Consider the following 18,136-nt stretch of genomic DNA (forward strand, 5'->3'; position numbering starts at 1 on the left):
CCTAGGTTAAACTACTCATTTATTTCTTTTCTTGCAGCAGCTCTGACTGTTTTGTGGGCACTTTTGCTGGGCTTCAGGTGCATCAGGAATCAGCTGCAGCTCCTCTTGCCAGGTAAATACACTTGAAATCTGCCTTTCTCCAGGTTTGGCTTTCCAAGAAATAAACCCAAAGCTGTCGCAGCAAAATAGCCCCAAAAAAGATTTTTAAAAGCACACAACAGCTCTGTCAGTCTGTAGCAGTCAAGTTAAATTCAGAGCCACTGTAAAATCCCAGTCCCCGTTCCACTCTTTGCTGTTATTATCTGGGTTACTGGACAGAAAATGATTCTCAAACCAAATATTGCTTTATGTATTGAAAAGCAATTCAGCTACCTAAACAAACTGTTTCATGATAATTATTGTGGTCCCCACTCACCTCCAGGGATTTGGGACCAGCTTTTTGTGGCTGAATTGCTGTGGGTTGTATCTTACCCAAAAATATGATTAAAACTGTTTTTGTGAAAATGAGAATAAAATCACCTGCTCTGTACAGGAAAAAAGTAAATGCAGCTTGGACAAGAGTCAGATCAGCTCTGGCATTCCCTGACTTTAGCAAACTTCCTGGGGCAGTGACATGCAGAGAGGTTATTAAATGAGCAAAACAAGAGGACTAAGCAAATTATCAGTTTTGGTAGAGAAGATCTAAGGCAGGCACAGGAATAAGGTGTGTAATTGCTGGAAGTGGAGTGCCAGAGGAAGGTCAAGGTCATCTGTGTGAATCGCACACACCTTTTAATTTTATGTCATTCAGCTTCCTTCAGCCTTGAGATGTGCTGATAGAGTTTTGAGTGTTCTTTGGACCCTCATGCTGGGAACGGGGGCTGCTTCTGGCCCCTCTCAGCCACGTGCAGGACCAATCCTTCCTCTTCCTCCTTCACCAGACCAGCAGCTCCTGGGGAAAATCTTCTTGGAGGAAATGGGCAGGAATGGGAGAAATGGGCTTTGTTCCACTTGGCACTGCTGGCCCCTGGCTGGGGATCATTTTGCTATTGTGAAATCCACGTTTTCAGTTGTTCCTTGTCATTTTGAAGGAAAACACTTCTGCGTTCTTTGCCCACTGGGAAGTTCCCCCAGTGGGCTTGGGCACTTCCACCCCAAGGAGGAAAGAAAGGCCTGGCCCTGTGCAGGCAGGAGCTGCTCGACAGGTTCCTGCTCTGGGGCTGCTCCTCAGGACCAGGGCTGGTGTCTGCTGGGGTGCCACGGCCCCTGAGGCTGCTGAGCCTGCCCCAGGCACCTCCTCTCTGCTCCAGGAGGGTTTTGGGTGGCGTGTGCTCTGCTGGGAGTGTTCTGAGCGCTCTGCCCGCCTCGCTGCCAGCGTCACATTTCCTTGTCCCTCTGGGGACCCTTCAGGTGCACCTCCCTCAGCTGGTTATTCCAGAACGGAGCCACCACCGGCTGGAGGCGCCCGGGCAGGGCAGCACAGGGTGTCACAGCTCTGTCCCGCAGGCTCCTGGAGGTGCAGGATGACTCTGTTCGATGGCGTCTACCCCTTCTACCCGCAGCACAGGAAGGCTGCCGTGTTTGACATCAGCACCATCATAGTCACCGTGGTGTTCCTCACGCTGGCTTGCTGCTTCCTGCTCATCATCCCGGGCATCCGCGGCCGGGCGGTGAGTGACCCTGGGCATGGGTGCTGGGATCCCGGGCATGGGTGCTGGGACCCCGGGCATGGGTGGCTCTGGGTGCTGGAACCCCAGGCATGGGGTGCCCTGGGTGTTGGGACCCCGGGCATGGGATACCCCGCATGCTGGGACCCCGGGCACGGGGGCTCTGGGTGCTGGGACCCCGGGCATGGGGGCTCTGGGTGCTGGGATCCCGGGCATGGGTGCTGGAACCCCGGGCATGGGATACCCCGCATACTGGGATCCCGGGCATGGGGGCTCTGGGTGCTGGGACCTCGGGCATGGGAGCTCTGGGTACTGGCACCATGGGCATGGGCGGCCCTGGATGCTGGGACCCCGGACATGGGGTGCCCCACCTGCTGGGACCCCGGGGATGGGGTGCCCTGGGTGCTGGGACCCTGGGCATGGGCGGCTCTGGGTGCTGGGACCCCGGGCATAGGTGCTGGGACCCTGGGCATGGGGTGCCCCGCATGCTGGGACCCCAGGGATGGGTGCTGGGACCCCGGGCATGGGGGCTCTGGGTGCTCGGATCCCGGGGATGAGGACTCTGGGTGCTGGGAACCCGAGGATGGGCGGCTCTGGGGTTCAGGGAGAGGCAGGAGCAGAGGCAGGGCTGTTCCTGCTGTTCCTGCTGCCTCATGTCCCACCTCTCTCCGTGCAGAGGCTCTACTGGACTCTCCGTGTTCTCCTCAGCCTCTTCGTGGGAGTGGTGATTGTCGGTGAGTGCGGGGTAGCCCCCGGGGATGGATGGCTCAGGGATGGCTCTGGGGATGGATGGATGGCTCTGGGCAGCCCCCCGGGTTTGGATGGCTCTGGGGGAAGGATTGAACCTCTGGGGGAAGGATTGAACCCTGGGGCTGGGAAATGGGAGCTGAGGGGCACAACCACAGCTGGTCGTGGCGTCTGCCTTAGCCTTGCTCTTCAAGGCAGTCACACAGTTCCCAAAATGGCTTTCCCTTCCTTTCCTTTCCCCTTCCCTGGGCTGAGGGCACTTGGAGGTGTTTGTGGTTACTCCTGGGAGTTTTGCTGGTGTAACTCAAGCAGCCCCAGCTCCACCAGGCTGCACAGCCCCATGTTCCTCCAGCTGTGTGTACCTGACACAGGCAGGGTGCAGGAACAACCACAAAGGCACGGATGAATTGCAGAGAGCAGGTTTATTCTCATTACCCTGCCCTCCAAGGGACCCCCAGAGCAGCACTGGGTAGAGACAGGGAGGGCACTGGCACCAAGGGCCACCAAACCTGCTGTTTGCACCTGGTTTGCAGGGATTTGTGCAGGTGTAGCTCACTGATGTACTCTGATCTTCCCTTGTTCAATAGGTACTCCTCTTCCCCAACACACAGGGCTAGACAGTGCTCACTGTGATCTCTGGGGTTTTCTACACACTGGTTGATGTGTTTGCAGTCCTCCTCACCAGTTTTCCATTGTTTCCCCCATGCTGTGAGCCCTCTTGTGCTGCAGCCAGGCGTGTTTGGAGATTGTGAGGAGCCTGGCAGTGATGTGGAGGGAGCAGGTTGGAATAAAGCACAGGCAGGGCAGAGATTGCAGTGGTGGGGTAAACACCTCCCAAGGAGCAAGGTCAGAGGAGATGAAGGAGAGGATTTAATTTAGTAAAAACCAGGAAATCTCCTATAATAACTGATGGTGGAAACCAGGCAGTGGGATTTCCAGCTCAGGGCAACAGGATGGGTAAGAAAAGATGTACTGAGGGGACAGAAGATGCCAGTGGCAAGAGAAACCAACCCTGACCCTAAATCAAAGCATCCTTCCTGCTGTGAAGGACAAGATGGACTCAGAGAGGGATAATGATGACCTAAAGATTCAGCTCTGGCTTGATTAGGCAGCCAGGCTGGGACCAGCTGAGGGGCACAGGGACCATGCCAGGGTCTGGGAGATGCCCCCAGAGCTGTCTGAGACCCTGGAGGTGGCACAGGGGTGGAGGCCAGGGCTGGTGCCACAGCCCAGCCCAGCCCTGCAGAGGCACAGCCCCACTGTGGGACAGGGCTCTGCTGGGGCACAGGAGGAACACACTGTTCCTGAGGCAGCGTCAGAGTTTCCGTCTGGCCGCAGCAGGGCACACTCACCCCTGCAGCCAGAAACATTCCTGTGGAGCTCCCACTGCATCAGTGCCCTCACAAGTTGACTCAGCAACTGAACATTTTCTCAGGAGGGTTTTGTTCAGCCTAGCATCAAACCATCGGCTTTACCTTCATTGGAAAATGAACCCCACTGCAAAGTGGAAGTGCTTCCAAAAAGATACTTTGTTCCCAAAAATATAGACCAGAAAAGCTTCCAATTTTTCTTTTTTTCCCAGCTGGAATGGCTGCCCAAGCTGTGATGGCACTTCCCACCCCTCTCAACCTCTCCTTTTGACAATGACCTTTACTATTCACTAACAGTGCAATTCAGGGAGCTGGATGTGGGAAATGAGACTCACCCCTGTTCCTGTGGCTCATCTCTGGACCCTGGCTGCTGTGGTGCTTGCCATGGTGGGCAGCTGGCAGGGCAGCTCTGGAGAGGATGTCCAAGCAGGAATCAGATCAGGATGTCCATGCCTGGGGATCAGAGCCCTGCTGTTCCCGGATCCAGGGAGTGGATGCTTAGCAAGGGGAGGACCCGAGCTCTGCAGGGTGTGGGAGCTGGTTGGGGCACGTCCTGGTGGCTGAATCAGCATTCCTGCCCTCCCAACACTCCCTCCCAGTGCCATGGTGGGAATGCTGCCACTCACCTGTGATTCTCCCCTTGAGCCCAGCAAAGCCTGGACCTGCTTTAAGCCCTGCTTCATTTTTCCTGGCAGTTGTGCAGTTCACAGGGGACTGGGAGCGTGGCTGGGTGCAGGCCAACACCTCCTACAAGTCCTTCAGCCCCGCGCAGGTGAGCGCTGACATCGGGCTGCACATCGGCCTGGCCGGGCTCAACGTCACGCTCAGGGGTGAGTCTGTGTGCCCCTGTGCCGCTCTGCAGCGGCCCCAGCAGCTGCACAGCTGCCCTGCAGCGCCCTGGCAGTGTCTGGGCCCCGCTGTGCCCGCGCTGCTGCTGCGCTGGCAGTGCCCAGGGCTGGCACGGCAGAGCTCAGCCCGTGCCTCCCGCAGGAAACCCGGTGCAGCAGATCAACGAGACCATCAACTACAACGAGCACTTTTCCTGGAGCTTTGGGGCGGATTATGAGCTCAGCTACAGCCAGGGGCTGCACAGGGGGCTGCCCAGCCCCATCCTGTACGTGGCAGAGAAGTTCAGCGGGCAGAGCCCCTGTGGGGTGCACGGGCAGTACCGCATCGCCGGGCACTACGCCTCAGCCATGCTCTGGTGAGCCCCCCTGTCCTGTCCTGTCCTGTCCTGCTGCCACCATGGGGTGTGGGGAGCTTGGCTGCCCTTCCCCATGGCCTTTGGGATGGGTGGGATTGCATCCTGCCAGGAGGGAAGCTGTGTGCATGGAGGGGGCCCTGCCGGGCTCTGTAGACACTTTGGGATGAGCAGAGGAGAAGTTCTGGTTCTCCCTGCTGGACAAACCCACAGGGTGGGCACAGGAGAGAGGAACCTGCTGCAGGTCCCTGCTGTGGTGTGGCAGCAGTCCATCCCCATGGATGGAGTTGGAGCTGCTGTCCTTGGTGGCCCCGAGAGGCCCATGGACACATGAAGAACTCTCCCAGCCCTACCTGTGAGTGGATTTTGTACCTAAGATTGGATCAGGTGGGGAAAAGTTCCTGCTGCTGTTATTGTGGAGCTGATCTCGACTCTTTGGCAAGGTCAGTGATCTGTCAGTGCCCATGTGGGCTGGGGGAGAGCTGTCCCCAGCTGGCAGGAGATAGGGACCAGCTTCCACCACGTGCTGGCCATCACAAACCATTGCAGGGCTGCTCTCCCTGCCTGGGGTTTGACAGCTTGTGGTGGTGTTGGCAGGGGTCTGGGGATAAGGGAAGAGACGAGGATCTGACTCCATCTTTCAGGAGGCTGGTTAATTGTTTTATAATATATATTACATTAAAACTATACTAAAATAGAAGAAGAAAGGATTTCCTCTAAAGGCTAGCTAAGAATAGAAAAAGAAAGAATGATAACAAAGGTTTGTGTCTGGGACAGAGAGTCCAAGCCAGCTGACTGTGATTGGCCATTAATTAGAAACAACCAACATGAGACCAATCACAGATGCACCTGTTGCATTCCACAGCAGCAGATAATCATTGTTTACATTTTGTTCCTGAGGCCTTTCAGCTTCTCAGGAGAAAAATCTTAAAAGATTTTTCATAAAAGATGTCTGTGACAGACGGCAGGGACACAGAGACTAGGGAAGGAGCCTGGTTTACCATGGAACAAGAGCTCCTGGCCCACAGCTGAGGCTTTCCTCTGTGTAGCCCAGCTCCTCAGCAAGTGCAGAGCTACTGCTCATGGCCTTTGCCTGCTCCTGCACTCATCCCAGTCCTGGTGCTGCTCTCAGGAACCAGGCTGCCCCATGTGTGGCAGGGCAGGTGATTGGGATGGTCCAGATGCACTGAGGGGGCTGCCACAGCCTCCTTGGGGCTAGTGATGTGTGTGGGCTGAGCAATGTGAGGAGGAGAGGCTTCTGGATGGAGCAATGTGAGCCTGGCACGGGCACTTGCTCAGCGTGGGGATTAGGGATCACTCCTGCCTGCCCACAGAGCTTCTCCTCCTCCTGAAGTGCTCCTGGAGCCCAGAGTGCTCCCAACACATGGAAATCCTCACACAGAGCACCCTAACCCATGGCACTCTCACCACTCATCTCTGGTCTCCTCCTGCCTCCAGGGTCGCCTTTTGCACGTGGATCATCTCCAACATCCTGCTCTCCATGCCTGCCCTGGTTTATGGAGGATACATGCTCCTGGCCACTGGGGCCTTCATGATCTTCTCCCTGCTCTCCTTCTCCACCGTGAGGAGCTCCCTGATGTGCCCCATCCAGATTGGGAGCAGCACGCTGCACGTGGCCTATGGGGGATCCTTCTGGCTCATGCTAGCAGTTGGTGAGAGCATTGGGGTGCCCCAGGAATCATCCCTGAGTCCCAGGATTTCCCCCAAAGTGGGAAGTGCATCTCCCCAGAGCCCCAGCCCGGGCCTTGGCATGCAGATCCTGGCAGAGGTGTGGAGAGGGGTGGGAAAAGGACAAGCACCATCCTCATCTCAAGGCTTTCACAGCTCCTGAGGTGTGCAAAGACTTTGGGATCACCCTCCCTGGTTTTCAGACCTGTGCCTGGGCTTGAGGATGCTCAGAACAGGTCATGCAATGGAAGGCCACCTTCCATAAGGAAAGGCATTGTCCTCTGGCAGGGGACAATCCAAGGGGTGGGGACACTGCTGGGGTGACAGGACCCCAATCAGAGTGTGTGTTTGTTCCAGGCCTGCTCTGTTTGGTGGCTGGGACCACCGTTGTGGCAATGCACCACCTCAACCTGGACCTGCTGAAAACTTTCTTTGATCTCCGTGAGGACAAAGCAGAGGAGCACCAGGAGCTGCCTGAGGTGTTCATCAACCCTCACTTTGTCAGCAAGAGCCAGTCTCCCTCTGAGCCCACTGAAATCAACAGTGTCTAGAAGAAAATCCTCCCTCTTCCCCTGAGGATGGACCCAAAAGGGCAGAACAAATCCTCCTTGATGTCCCCAGAGATGCATTTCCCCATCCAGCTGCCTTTGAACCCACTCTGGGATGGGTCCTTGCTGGCAAGCCCTTCCCAGGCTGTGTCTCCTGTGATCTGTGCCAGAGCAGGTCACTGAGACTGGGGCTGCACTCCCACCTGGGCACCCTGTCCCACGAGGAACCCAGGCCCTTCCTGCTCCATTCTCCAAGGGTCTGTTCCCACTGACACTGAGAAACAGCTCGTGGCTCACGTTTCTGCCTGGGAGCACCTGCCACTCCACAAGCCTGGGGTTAAACCTGCTCATTTCTTCCCCAAACGTGACGTTTTTTGGTTTAGATGTATCTAGGAAAGCCAGGTATGGATCCAGCTTCTGCAGGAGCTGGAATAAAAAGCCTGCTCCAGAAACAAACACTGAGCAAATGTGCCATGGAGTCTGCTGAGGGGGATGTGCTCAATTGATTATTTTCACCTTCAAATTTGGCCCTTATTAGATGAAATTGTAGCCTAGTGTGGGCCAAAAGGATGCCATAGGAGAGGAAGGAGAGTGGGGAATGAATCCCTGTCCAGCTGGAGCACACTCAGACTGGCTGGGATGGAGGGGAGGGAGAAGGATTCCGTCCCTCTGCCCCACTCAGGTGAGACCCCACCTGCAGAGCTGCCTCCAGAGAGGACACAGAGCTGCTGGAGAGCCCAGAAGAGGCCATGGAGATGCTCTGAGGGTGGAGCCAGGCTGGGAGAGCTGGGGGTGCTCACCTGGACAGGAGAAGGCTCCAGGGAGAGCTCAGAGCCCCTGGCAGGGCCTGAAGGGGCTCCAGGAGAGCTGGAGAGGGACTGGGGACAAGGCATGGAGGGAGAGAAGGAGGAGGAATAACTTCCCACTGCCAGGGAGCAGATGGGATATTGGGAAGGAATTCCTCCTTGTGAGAGTCATGAGGCCCTGGCACAGGTTGCCCAGAGAAGCTGTGGCTGCCCCATCCCTGGAAGTGTCCCAGGCCAGGCTTGGAGCAACCTGAGATAGTGGAAGATGTCCCTGCCCATGGTGGGGGGTGGCACAAGATGAGCTTTAAGGCCCCTTTCCAACCCAAACCATTCTGGGATTCCATATCTGAATGCTGGAAACCTGGGCACCTTCATTCCAATTAACTGTAAACTACATCATTTCAATGTTTTGACTTTTCTTCCTGAGATCCTTGCTGGCAAGTTACTCATTTCTGTCGGATGATGTTTGTGTGTCACTAATGTGGTTTGTTCTGCACAGGAATTATTTTCAATAAAACTTTACTAAAACCCCTCTGCTTTGAAACACTGTGGACATTTAGGGGGCTGCTTTGTTAAGAAGGGCCCATGGGGCACATCTGGAGGTCACTCCTGCCAAGCCCCCAGCAGCAGCATTTCCTTCCCACGGGGGCAAATGTCTCCTTGGCACATTTCAGGGGCTAAGAAACCAATTAAGGAACCTTTGTGATGAGGAACCAAGGAGGAACCCAGACTGGAGGTGCTGCTCAGCTCTTCCTGAATTGGTTTTAGCTGCTCTCCAGGGCACTGTTGCTCCTCCTTTCCTACCTCCTCCTCCCTCCTGGTCTGGTTCCTCCATCATCCTCCTCAATTGCGTTCCTCTCTGCCCTCCTGCTCCTCCTTCCACACTGACAGGAGATATGGGGTGCAGGGGGAGCACAGCTCCATCTCAGCCTCCTGCCTGCTGGTGGGGCAGCATCCAAGGGCAGGGGGATTTTTAAAGGTCTTCAGGGTCAGGGGCTCTTGTGGGCTGTGCTTCTCCTTTGGTTCATCACTGTGAGTCTGCAGTTACTTGTTTTGTCTCCAGTTTGTTCTGATTTAATCTCTGTATGCTGGGGAGGACTCGGGGTTTGTTGGGATGGCAGTAAAACAGAAAAAAGAAAAAGCACAAACAAAAAAACCACCCCAAACCAACAAAAACTGTTGTATTCAAGACACTTTTTCAGCTCTGGATATTCTCATCACTTGGTCCTTGTCCTGTCCCTTCCCAGCCGGGCTCCTGATGGATTTGGTGGGTTCAGGGGCAGCCCCTGCAGCCCTGCCCTGTCCCCTGTGCCTCAGAGCCGGGTGGCTGTCCCAGGGCACAGCTCCCCAAGGGGGACCATGAACCCGCCCTGTGCAGAGCAGCTGGGCTGGGCTGGCAGCCAGGACTGCTCCCACTGCTCCTCCTCGCTGCTCCTGTCCAGGCTGAAGATGAGCTTCAGCTTCTGTGGCTGCACAGAGTTGAGGATGACGATGGCCAGCCCCAGGAGCAGGCACAGCAGCCCTGCAAACACACACAGAGACAGCTCTGCAGGGCCCAGCTGCACACCAGGGACGTGTGGCCTCACCCAGCAGGCAGGAAAAGGCTTTTTTCTCTTTCCCCACCTCGATTATGGCATCACTGTGGGCTCCCCAGCACAAAAGAGAGGTCAATGGATGGGGGGCACCATGCACAGGGAAAGGCTGGAGAATTTGGATTTGTTTAGCCTGTTGGAGCACCAGGGGGATTTAGTCACCACCTGGTCTCCCTGGAGGTGATGTTGTGACATGGAAAATTCTGGTCTGAGCAAAGGAAATGATTGCTGCAGGTCCTGAAAGGCAGAGGGAATCTCTATCCAGCAGACAACTTCAAAGGTTCAATTCTCTGCGCTGCTCATCTCACTCTCTCCTCAACCTTGATAATTCTAACCTAAAATCTTCTAACCTGAAATTATAATTTTCTGTGGCCAGCCATGGGGAAAGGAGGGACGAGGTGCTGTGGGCCATCATCTCTGTAGGGATGGAGGAGGAAAGCAAAGCCCCAGAAGCAGGCTGAGCACTCACCTGTGGCCAGTGCCAGCCAGAAGGACTCCCCATAGTCTGTCCTCAAGGAAACTGGGCCAAACTGGAGGGGGCACCTCAGGCTGCTCCTGGCAGTGGAGAAGAGCAGCAGGGAGGAGAGGATCAGCGTGCCAGTGAGCAGGAGCATCTGGCCACCGTAGAGCAGGATGGACATGGAGAAGAGCAGGATGGAAATGAGCCACGTGCAGAAGGCCAGCCTGAAAAAGGACCACAAAACAGCACAAAACATCAGCCTTGGAGAATCTGCTCTCCAGGGTCTGCTCTCCATATCCCAATGGAGGGATAAAGCCATGGACAACCTGGTCCAGCTGGCCTTGCTGCAGCAGATATCTGGATATCTGATCTAGAGATCAACCCAAACAACTGAGTAAGGACATGAGTGGTGGAGCTGTGGGACACATCCTGCAGCAGCGGAGAGGGATCTCCACACCTGGGAATGTTCAGCACTGAATTTCCTGAAGCCCCCCAAGCACCTCGGCGCAGCTTTGGCATCAGCCCTGCTCTGGGTGTGGGCCTGGAGTGGAAATCTCTGGAGGTTCCTGTGAGAGACTGAAATATCTGAAATATTAGTGTTTAATAGCTCAAATGTTTGGCCATTTGCAGAGGCAGCAGGAGCTTTGTAGGGGGGAAAAGGAGGGGTTTTGGGTGTGTTATGGGAAGGAGGGATTTTGGGGGAAAGAGGGGTTTGGGGTGTGTGCTGGCAAGCCCTCTGATGTGCATAAGAGGAGGAAGCTCTGGGATTTGAGGCAGATGAGGGAGAAGGCTGATGAGAAGCAGCCCCTGGAGAGGCAGGGTGTGAAAAGTGCGTATTACATGGCTCTATGCAAATATTTACCATATGTATTTTCATGTATTGATTAGTAGTGCTGTATTAACGTTTCAATAATAAATGTAGTGTTGTAATTAAAAGGTAACTTTTGTAGTTAAAACGAGAACTATGCTAGTGGGATTTTTTAAGAAAGGAATGAGGTACTTGCACCGAGATAGCAGCCACAGGACACCTGAATCTTGCAGAGAAAAAAGAATTTATTGCCCCATTATCAGAAGAAACGAATTTCTTCCTACCTCGAAGGTGCTGTTAGGATTAGAAGGAAGAAGCTGATGATGACCAGACAGAATCCTGTGTTTGAATGGAATTTATGCATCATGTATGATGTGTATGAATATGCAACAGGCTGTTGTTTTTAAGGGTTAATCCTCTGCTAATGGGTGTCCTTTTTTGGGCTTATTTTGCCCAGAAAAAGGTACCCAGACCGTCTGTAACTCTTTGTCTCTATTGTCCTAATTCAAATTGTCCAAATTATCATTACTCTAATTGCATTACTATTTTTATAACCATTTTATTACTATTAAACTCTTAAAATTTAAAAAAAAAACAAGTGACTGGCGTTTTTCACACAGGGTGCTGTCTGCCACCGTGCCAATGCCCCCCCTCACACAACAGGCTCCGCTGGAACGCTCCCCTCCCTTCCCAGGAAGGTCACAGGGGACACTGTTTGTGTTCACACCTCGGCCTGGGGGCTTTCACCCCTCCTGGGGGGGCAGAGCTGCTTCAACACCGGTGTGAGAGGCTGGGCCGTGCCACAGAAGGGGCCATGAACCCCCAAAGTCCCCCGAGGCTCTGAGCCCTTGCAGGGAGCAATGCCCTGGAAGTAAAGTGTGAAGGGAAGGTGCCTGGGTGTTCTCATCAAACCTGAGCCAGCCCTGGGCTCTCCCCACCTCTGGAAGACCACAGGAGCATCCATGGGGAGCTGGTTCCATGTGGCCAGCCATGTCTGGTTCCATGGGTGGTCATATCTTCTTACTTAATCTGCCTCCCTCTCCTCCCAGTTTCCTTTTCTATTTCTTTCCATCTTTGTCTACATCACATTTCCTGTGACATAAAATCCATACTATGGACTTCAGCATGTGGCCTCCTTTGCACCCTCATTTGGGCAGAGGGTGTCTCTAACAATCAGATTGTAACAGCCCTGCCAAGTACCTTCTTTCCTGATTCTTGTGGTTGCCCACAGCTGGTCACCCCCGGGCAGTTCCCAGCGTTCAGAGGGACACTGGCATGGAGGGACAATGGCATGGAAGGACAATGGCCTGCAGGGACACCTTTGTTTGGAGAGTTGCACCATTAGCCATGCCCACACCTGATCCAGCAGCACCTGGAGTGCACCCAGCTGCCAGCCCTACCCTGTGCTTGGGGCTTGCATTCAGCTCCCTGGGAAGGTGACCCTAACAGATTTTTCCGATTCCAAGGAAAAAAAAAACCCTAAAAAAAAAATTTTCATTAATATTTCTGTCTTGAAATACAAGAATGTTTGGGTGGGGATAATTATTTTTCCTGAACATGAGAAAAGAGATGGATACAGGGACGTGGAACCTGCATTCATGGGGGAATTGCAAGGCTCTCCCTTCCCTGCAGTGCCTTTCCCAAGGCCTCTGAGACTCTTGGGGGTGCCCTGGGACCCCACAGTCACAGCACACACCAGGGCTCCAAGCTCCATGAGCTCCCTCCTGATGGTGCTTCCCCAGGGAGGACCATCCTGACCATGGGGCAGGTCTGTGCCCACTTGGACAGGCAAAGGAAGACACAGTGGGTCTAAATTTGGGTTCTATCTTGGTCCTTTGGAGGGATCTGGAACCATGAGCCCCACAGCTGTGTCTGCTTTCCCTTCAATGACATTTTTGACTGCAGTTTCGGACATCAAGGCAGAGGAGCCTGGGGACATGGACAAAAGATGCTGCAGCCCCTCTGCTCCAGAGCCAGGCTGGGAGAGCTGGGGGTGCTGAGAGAGGAGAGAAGGTTCTGGAGAGACCTCAGAGCCTGAAGGGGCTCCAGAACAGCTGGAGAGGGACTGGGGACAAGGGATGGAGGGACAGGATGAGGATGAATAACTTCCCACAGTCAGAGGGCAGGGTTAGATGGGATATTGGGAAGGAATTCCTCCCTGTGAGGGTGAAGAGGCCCAGAGGAGCTCCGGCTGCCTGTCCTGGCTTTACATGGGAGACATTTAGGGAAGTGATCCCTGGAAGTGTTCCAGGCCAGGCTGGACGGGGCTTGGAGCAGCCTGGGATAGTGGAAGGTGTCCCTGCCCATGGTGGGGAGTTAGACCAACATAAGCTTTAAGATCCCACCCAACCCAAATCACTCCACGATCCCACAATTCTGTGAATCTATGACAAGCCAGGAAGCAGGAGAACCCCAGATCCTGCAGAGAGGCTTTGGCATGGCCTTACAGTGACAAAGGTGGCTCCATAAATCTCCGAGTGCTGTCCCTGTGCTCCCCAGGGCAGGGCAGGGCTGTAACTCACCACAGGGTGAGGGACACGTAGTGCCCGGCGATGCGGTACTGCCCGTGCACCCCACAGGGGCTCTGCCCGCTGAACTTCTCTGCCACGTACAGGATGGGGCTGGGCAGCCCCCTGTGCAGCCCCTGGCTGTAGCTGAGCTCATAATCCTCCCCAAAGCTCCAGGAAAAGTGCTCGTTGTAGTTGATGGTCTCGTTGATCTGCTGCACCGGGTTTCCTGCGGGAGGCACGGGCTGAGCTCTGCCGTGCCAGCCCTGGGCACTGCCAGCGCAGCAGCAGCGCGGGCACAGCGGGGCCCAGACACTGCCAGGGCGCTGCAGGGCAGCTGTGCAGCTGCTGGGGCCGCTGCAGAGCGGCACAGGGGCACACAGACTCACCCCTGAGCGTGACGTTGAGCCCGGCCAGGCCGATGTGCAGCCCGATGTCAGCGCTCACCTGCGCGGGGCTGAAGGACTTGTAGGAGGTGTTGGCCTGCACCCAGCCACGCTCCCAGTCTCTGGTGAACTGCACATCTGTGGAGACCTCAGGGGTTAGTCACAACCTGGCAGCAAGACGCCTGGTGCTGGAAGCACCTGCCAGGATGGTCACCATGGCCTGAGCATCACCTAGGTCACCCCAAATCCAGGGCTTGGCTGTTAGCCCCAAGGGGAGGAAGTCCTGAATGTCCTCCCTGTATCCCTGTGTGTCCCACTTGTATCCCTGTGTGTCCTTCCCGTCTCCCTGTGTGTCCCTCCGGTATCCTGTGTGTCCCTCCTGTATCCCTGTGTGTCATTCCTGTATCCCTGTGTGTCCCTCCTGTATCCCTGTGGGTCATTCCTGTATCCCTGTGTGTCCCTCCTGTATCCCTGTGTGTCCCTCCTGTATCCCTGTGAGTCATTCCTGTATCCCTGTGTGTCCCTCCTGTGACCCTGTGTGTCCCTCCTGTATCCCTGTGTGTCATTCCTGTATCCCTGTGTGTCCCTCCTGTATCCCTGTGTGTCCCTCCTGTATCCCTGTGTGTCATTCCTGTATCCCTGGATGTCATTCCTGCATCCCTGTGTGTCCCTCCTTTATCCCTGTGTGTCATTCCTGTATCCCTTTGTGTCATTCCTGTATCCCTGTGTGTCATTCCTGTGTGTCCCTCCTGTGTCCCTGTGTGTCCCTCCTGCATCCCTGTGTGTCCCTCCTTTATCCCTGTGTGTCATTCCTGTATCCCTTTGTGTCCTTCCTGTATCCCTGTGTGTCCCCCCCTCATTATCACCCCACGAATGACCCTCCAAGCCCCCCTTGTGCTGGTTTCTCCCCAGCCCCAGCACAGATCCTCTCCCTGGTGGCTGTGGGGTGATGTGTGGGCACTGCCTGGGCACTGCTTTGCCCCTGAGCCCCTGATCCCCCTGGAAGGTGGTGGTGACCCTTTGGTGACTGCCCTGGAGGTGACCACCAGCCCTCAGACCCCAGGCAGATGGATGGGTGCCTTCCACCATGGCTGGAGCCACCTCCCACACTCAAGACATGTGTCCATCTTCCCCAAGAGCTCATCCCACGGGCTGGGCTTGGTTCTTAACTGGTCTCTTCACCCTCTCCCAGTGTCCCCCCTCATTTCTGGGCCTCCATGGGCCCCCCAGCACTCACTGAGGATCACTGCTCCCACGAAGAGCCCCAGCACCAGCCGCAGGAACCACAGGAGTCTCTGTGAGAGGGGAGAGAGTGGGGGCACAGGGCTCAGCCAGAGGTTACCACGGGCACCTCAGCACCAAGCACATCACTAGAAAGGTGAAATGGTGAGAAACAGCCGTGTCCCTGCCCTGGGGAGTCACCCATGTGCTGGGTGGGTGGGTGGGTGGCAGGGGGTACCTGTGGCATCCCAGCTGGGGTGGGGGGAGGCAGCAGGGAGATCCAGGCAGAGGAAGAAAATCATCAAAAGAACCCCCTGGAGAAAGCTGTGACAGCCCTTTTTTTGGGAAGGGATGTTTGGAAACATTCCCTCTGAGAATCTTCAGCTGCAATTCCCACCCTTACCCAAACCTCAGTTTGGATGTGTTGACAGCTGGCCACAGCTGTAGCAAAAAGGAGCCACCAGGCATTTGTAGGGTGTCCCCTGGGGGACAGGAGCCCCTCAAGCAGCCCTGCTGCAGCACCAGGGCACAGAGCCAGCCCCTGGTGTGGCTCCAGCAGGGTCTGTGGGGCACAGGGAGCAGTGCTGGGACATGCCCTGTACACACCTCCCTCTTTCACCGAGCTCTCTGCCAAGGTGCGGTGAGATCTCGGAGCCTCACCCTGCCATTCCACTCTGCTGAAAGAATTTCACAGAGAAATCCAGCCAAGATCAGCTCTAGCAGCCTCAGAAACCTGGGCTGGTGGAGTTTGGTGCTGATGCTGGGATGGAGCTCACTCAGCCCCATGGCAATCAGAGATCCCAGAGCTCTGGCCATAGCCCCGGGCAGCCTTGCTTGCCAAATCTGCTCTGGAGGCTGGGAAGGGGAGGAATGTGGGATGCACAGGCAGGGAGCAGAGGTCTGAAGTGCCCCTGCCCCTCCACTTACCCTCCTGCCCGGGATGCCCGGCAGGATGATGATGAAGGTGGCCAGCACGGACAGGAACACGGTGACAATGACAGCCCGGGTGGTGTCAAAGGGGAAGCAGGCATTGGCCCCGGGGTAGAAGGGGTAGGAGCCATTCCACAGAGTCATCTTGCTGCCTGGAAATGCCCAAAACTGGCAGAAAATCATCTCCACACATGCAATCCATCAGCCTTTACACAGAGCTGTGTCCTGCCCTTTGTCCCACTCAGCATCCCATGCCCCTGGGCACTGCAATCCCACACTCAGGGACCTCCTTCATCAGGAACCCTCCATCCTGCACAGCCAAGCTGCCTTGGAGCCACCAGAGCATTGCTGCAAAGCTCAATTGTCCCCAAGAGGGACAGCAAGGCGAGCAAACACCACAGGGCAGCTCACTCCAATCTGTTCTCCACCCCCAAAATGTTCCCTGTGCTCCCACCTGTCACAGACATCTTTTCATGGAAAATCCTTTCCTTAGGATTTTTCCTCCTGAGAAGCTGGGAGGCCTCAGGAACGAAATGTAAACATTGATTATCTGCTGCTGTGGAATGCAAGAGGTGCATCTGTGATTGGTCTCATGTGGTTGTTTCTAATTAATGGCCAATCACAGTCAGCTGGCTCAGACAGAGAGTCTGGGACAGCTGCCTTTGTTATCATTCTTTCTTTTCTATTCTTAGCCAGACTTCTGAGGAGAATCTTTGCTTCTATTCTTTTAGTATGGTTTTAATATAATATATATCATAAAATAATAAATCAAGCCTTCTGAAACGCAGAGTCAGATCCTCGTCTCTTTTCTCGCCCTCAGACCCCTGCCAGCACCATCACAGCCACCCTGGCTGGTTCAGCTCCTTTGGAGCAGCCCGGCCCCGCTGCTGGGTGAATCACGGCACAAACACGGCTGAGCCCTGCGCAGTTAACCCTTCACCGCCCGGGGATAACCCGGAGGGCACAGGGACAGCGCCAGTCCGTGTGCCAGCCCTCGGGAGCCAGCTTGGAGACCGAACGCTGCTTTTACACCGCAGCACTTGAGCAGCTCCTTCTCCTGCTGGGAATGGGCTGCTCAGCATCCCCGGGGAATGGGGGCAGCAGGAACACCCGCAGCCCCTTCCCCACCGCCTGCCTACCTCGGTGCCGGGATGGGAGCGCCGGGATGAGCTGGGATGAACCGGGATGCGCCGGGATGAACGGGGATGCTCCGGGATGATCCGGGAAGGGCCAGGATGAGCTGGGAAGCTCCGGGAAGCTCCGGGATGAGCCCTGACGCCGCCTGCCCGCCCGCTCGCACCTCCTGCCAAGGCTGCGGGCGAGCAGCCAGCCTGGCTGCCCTGCTCCCGGTGGTTTTTGGAGTGCCCGCCTCCCAAAGTGCCTGGATCACCCAGCCTAAGTGTGAAAAATGTGTATTTTATGATTGGCTTTTCGCGAATATTCAAATGAATATTATATGTATTGTGTTAGAAAATAACAATAATAATGATGTATTAATTCTGTGTTAAATATAGTTTTAGGTTATAAAAATTGTTAAAATAGAAACGATGCTATGTAGGATACTTTTTTTTTGTAAAGAAAGGACTTGCAGTGAGATAGCAGCCACAGGACACCTGAATCTTGCAGAGAAGGAGAATTTATTGCTCTCTTATCAGAAGAAACGAACTTCTTCCTGCCTTGAAGGTGCTGTTAGGATTCAGAGGAAGAAGTTGATGATGACCAGACAGAATCCTGTATTTGAATGGAATTTATGCATCATGTATGAGGTGTATGAATATGCAACAGGCTGCTGTTTTTAAGGGTTAATCCTGTGTTAACGTGGGTCCTTTCTCGGGCTGGTGCTGCCCAGAAAAGGAACCCGGACATCCATAACTCTTTGTCTCTATTGTCTCATATTGTCCTAATTCAAATTATCCAAATTATTATTACTCTAACTGTATTACTATTTTATAACCATTTTATTACTATTAAACTTTTAAACTTTTAAAAACAAGCAATTGGCGTTTTTCACGCTAAGCCTGAGCTCCCAGCTCCTGTGAGGGCACAAAGGGGAGCTGCAGGTGGGCACAGCCCTGGGAAGGGTCTGCTTCACCTCCTGGAGTTTTCTTGGAGAACATTTAAAAAGTCCCTTTCCACATGGCATGAACAGCCCAGTGAATGGGCTGGCTGGGTACCACCCCCTTGGCAGAGGGAGGTAAAAATGAGTATTCCAACAGGGAATAAAG

The 18,136-nt window shown here is 54.8% G+C and overlaps 2 protein-coding genes across 2 annotated transcripts; one reads left to right on the forward strand and one right to left on the reverse strand.

The window, feature by feature from the left end:
- Positions 1-1,502: 1,502 nt before the first annotated feature.
- On the forward strand, positions 1,503-7,204 carry DUOXA2 (dual oxidase maturation factor 2). The gene is made up of 6 exons (XM_054272939.1): positions 1,503-1,649; positions 2,323-2,380; positions 4,459-4,593; positions 4,754-4,967; positions 6,423-6,637; positions 7,011-7,204. Exons 1-6 carry the CDS (start codon positions 1,503-1,505, stop codon positions 7,202-7,204), a joined length of 963 nt encoding a protein of 320 aa, XP_054128914.1.
- A 2,116-nt stretch (positions 7,205-9,320) lies between these two features.
- On the reverse strand, positions 9,321-16,055 carry DUOXA1 (dual oxidase maturation factor 1). Its single transcript, XM_054272926.1, has 6 exons — positions 15,909-16,055; positions 14,998-15,055; positions 13,764-13,898; positions 13,390-13,603; positions 10,069-10,283; positions 9,321-9,529 (listed from the first exon to the last, which is right to left on the reverse strand). The coding sequence occupies exons 1-6, from the start codon at positions 16,053-16,055 to the stop codon at positions 9,321-9,323; spliced, it is 978 nt and encodes a 325-aa protein (XP_054128901.1).
- Between the last annotated feature and the right edge of the window lie 2,081 nt (positions 16,056-18,136).

This window comes from Melozone crissalis, unplaced genomic scaffold, assembly GCF_028551555.1.
Source record: "Melozone crissalis strain CALT ecotype California unplaced genomic scaffold, PUWL_Pcris_2 ptg000014l_1, whole genome shotgun sequence".
Lineage (NCBI taxonomy): Eukaryota > Metazoa > Chordata > Aves > Passeriformes > Passerellidae > Melozone > Melozone crissalis.

What these genes read in the sequence shown, in the direction of transcription:
- DUOXA2 (XM_054272939.1), top strand. Translation starts at nt 1,503, where the DNA reads ATGACTCTGTTCGATGGCGTCTACCCCTTCTACCCGCAGCACAGGAAG. An exon ending in TACGCCTCAGCCATGCTCTG is followed by an intron (nt 4,968 to 6,422) that starts GTGAGCCCCCCT and finishes TCCTGCCTCCAG; the next exon opens with GGTCGCCTTTTGCACGTGGA. An exon ending in CTGGCTCATGCTAGCAGTTG is followed by an intron (nt 6,638 to 7,010) that starts GTGAGAGCATTG and finishes TGTTTGTTCCAG; the next exon opens with GCCTGCTCTGTTTGGTGGCT.
- DUOXA1 (XM_054272926.1), bottom strand. Translation starts at nt 16,055, where the DNA reads ATGACTCTGTGGAATGGCTCCTACCCCTTCTACCCCGGGGCCAATGCC. An exon ending in CGTGGGAGCAGTGATCCTCA is followed by an intron (nt 13,899 to 14,997) that starts GTGAGTGCTGGG and finishes AGGTCTCCACAG; the next exon opens with ATGTGCAGTTCACCAGAGAC. An exon ending in TACGTGTCCCTCACCCTGTG is followed by an intron (nt 10,284 to 13,389) that starts GTGAGTTACAGC and finishes GTCCTTTTTCAG; the next exon opens with GCTGGCCTTCTGCACGTGGC.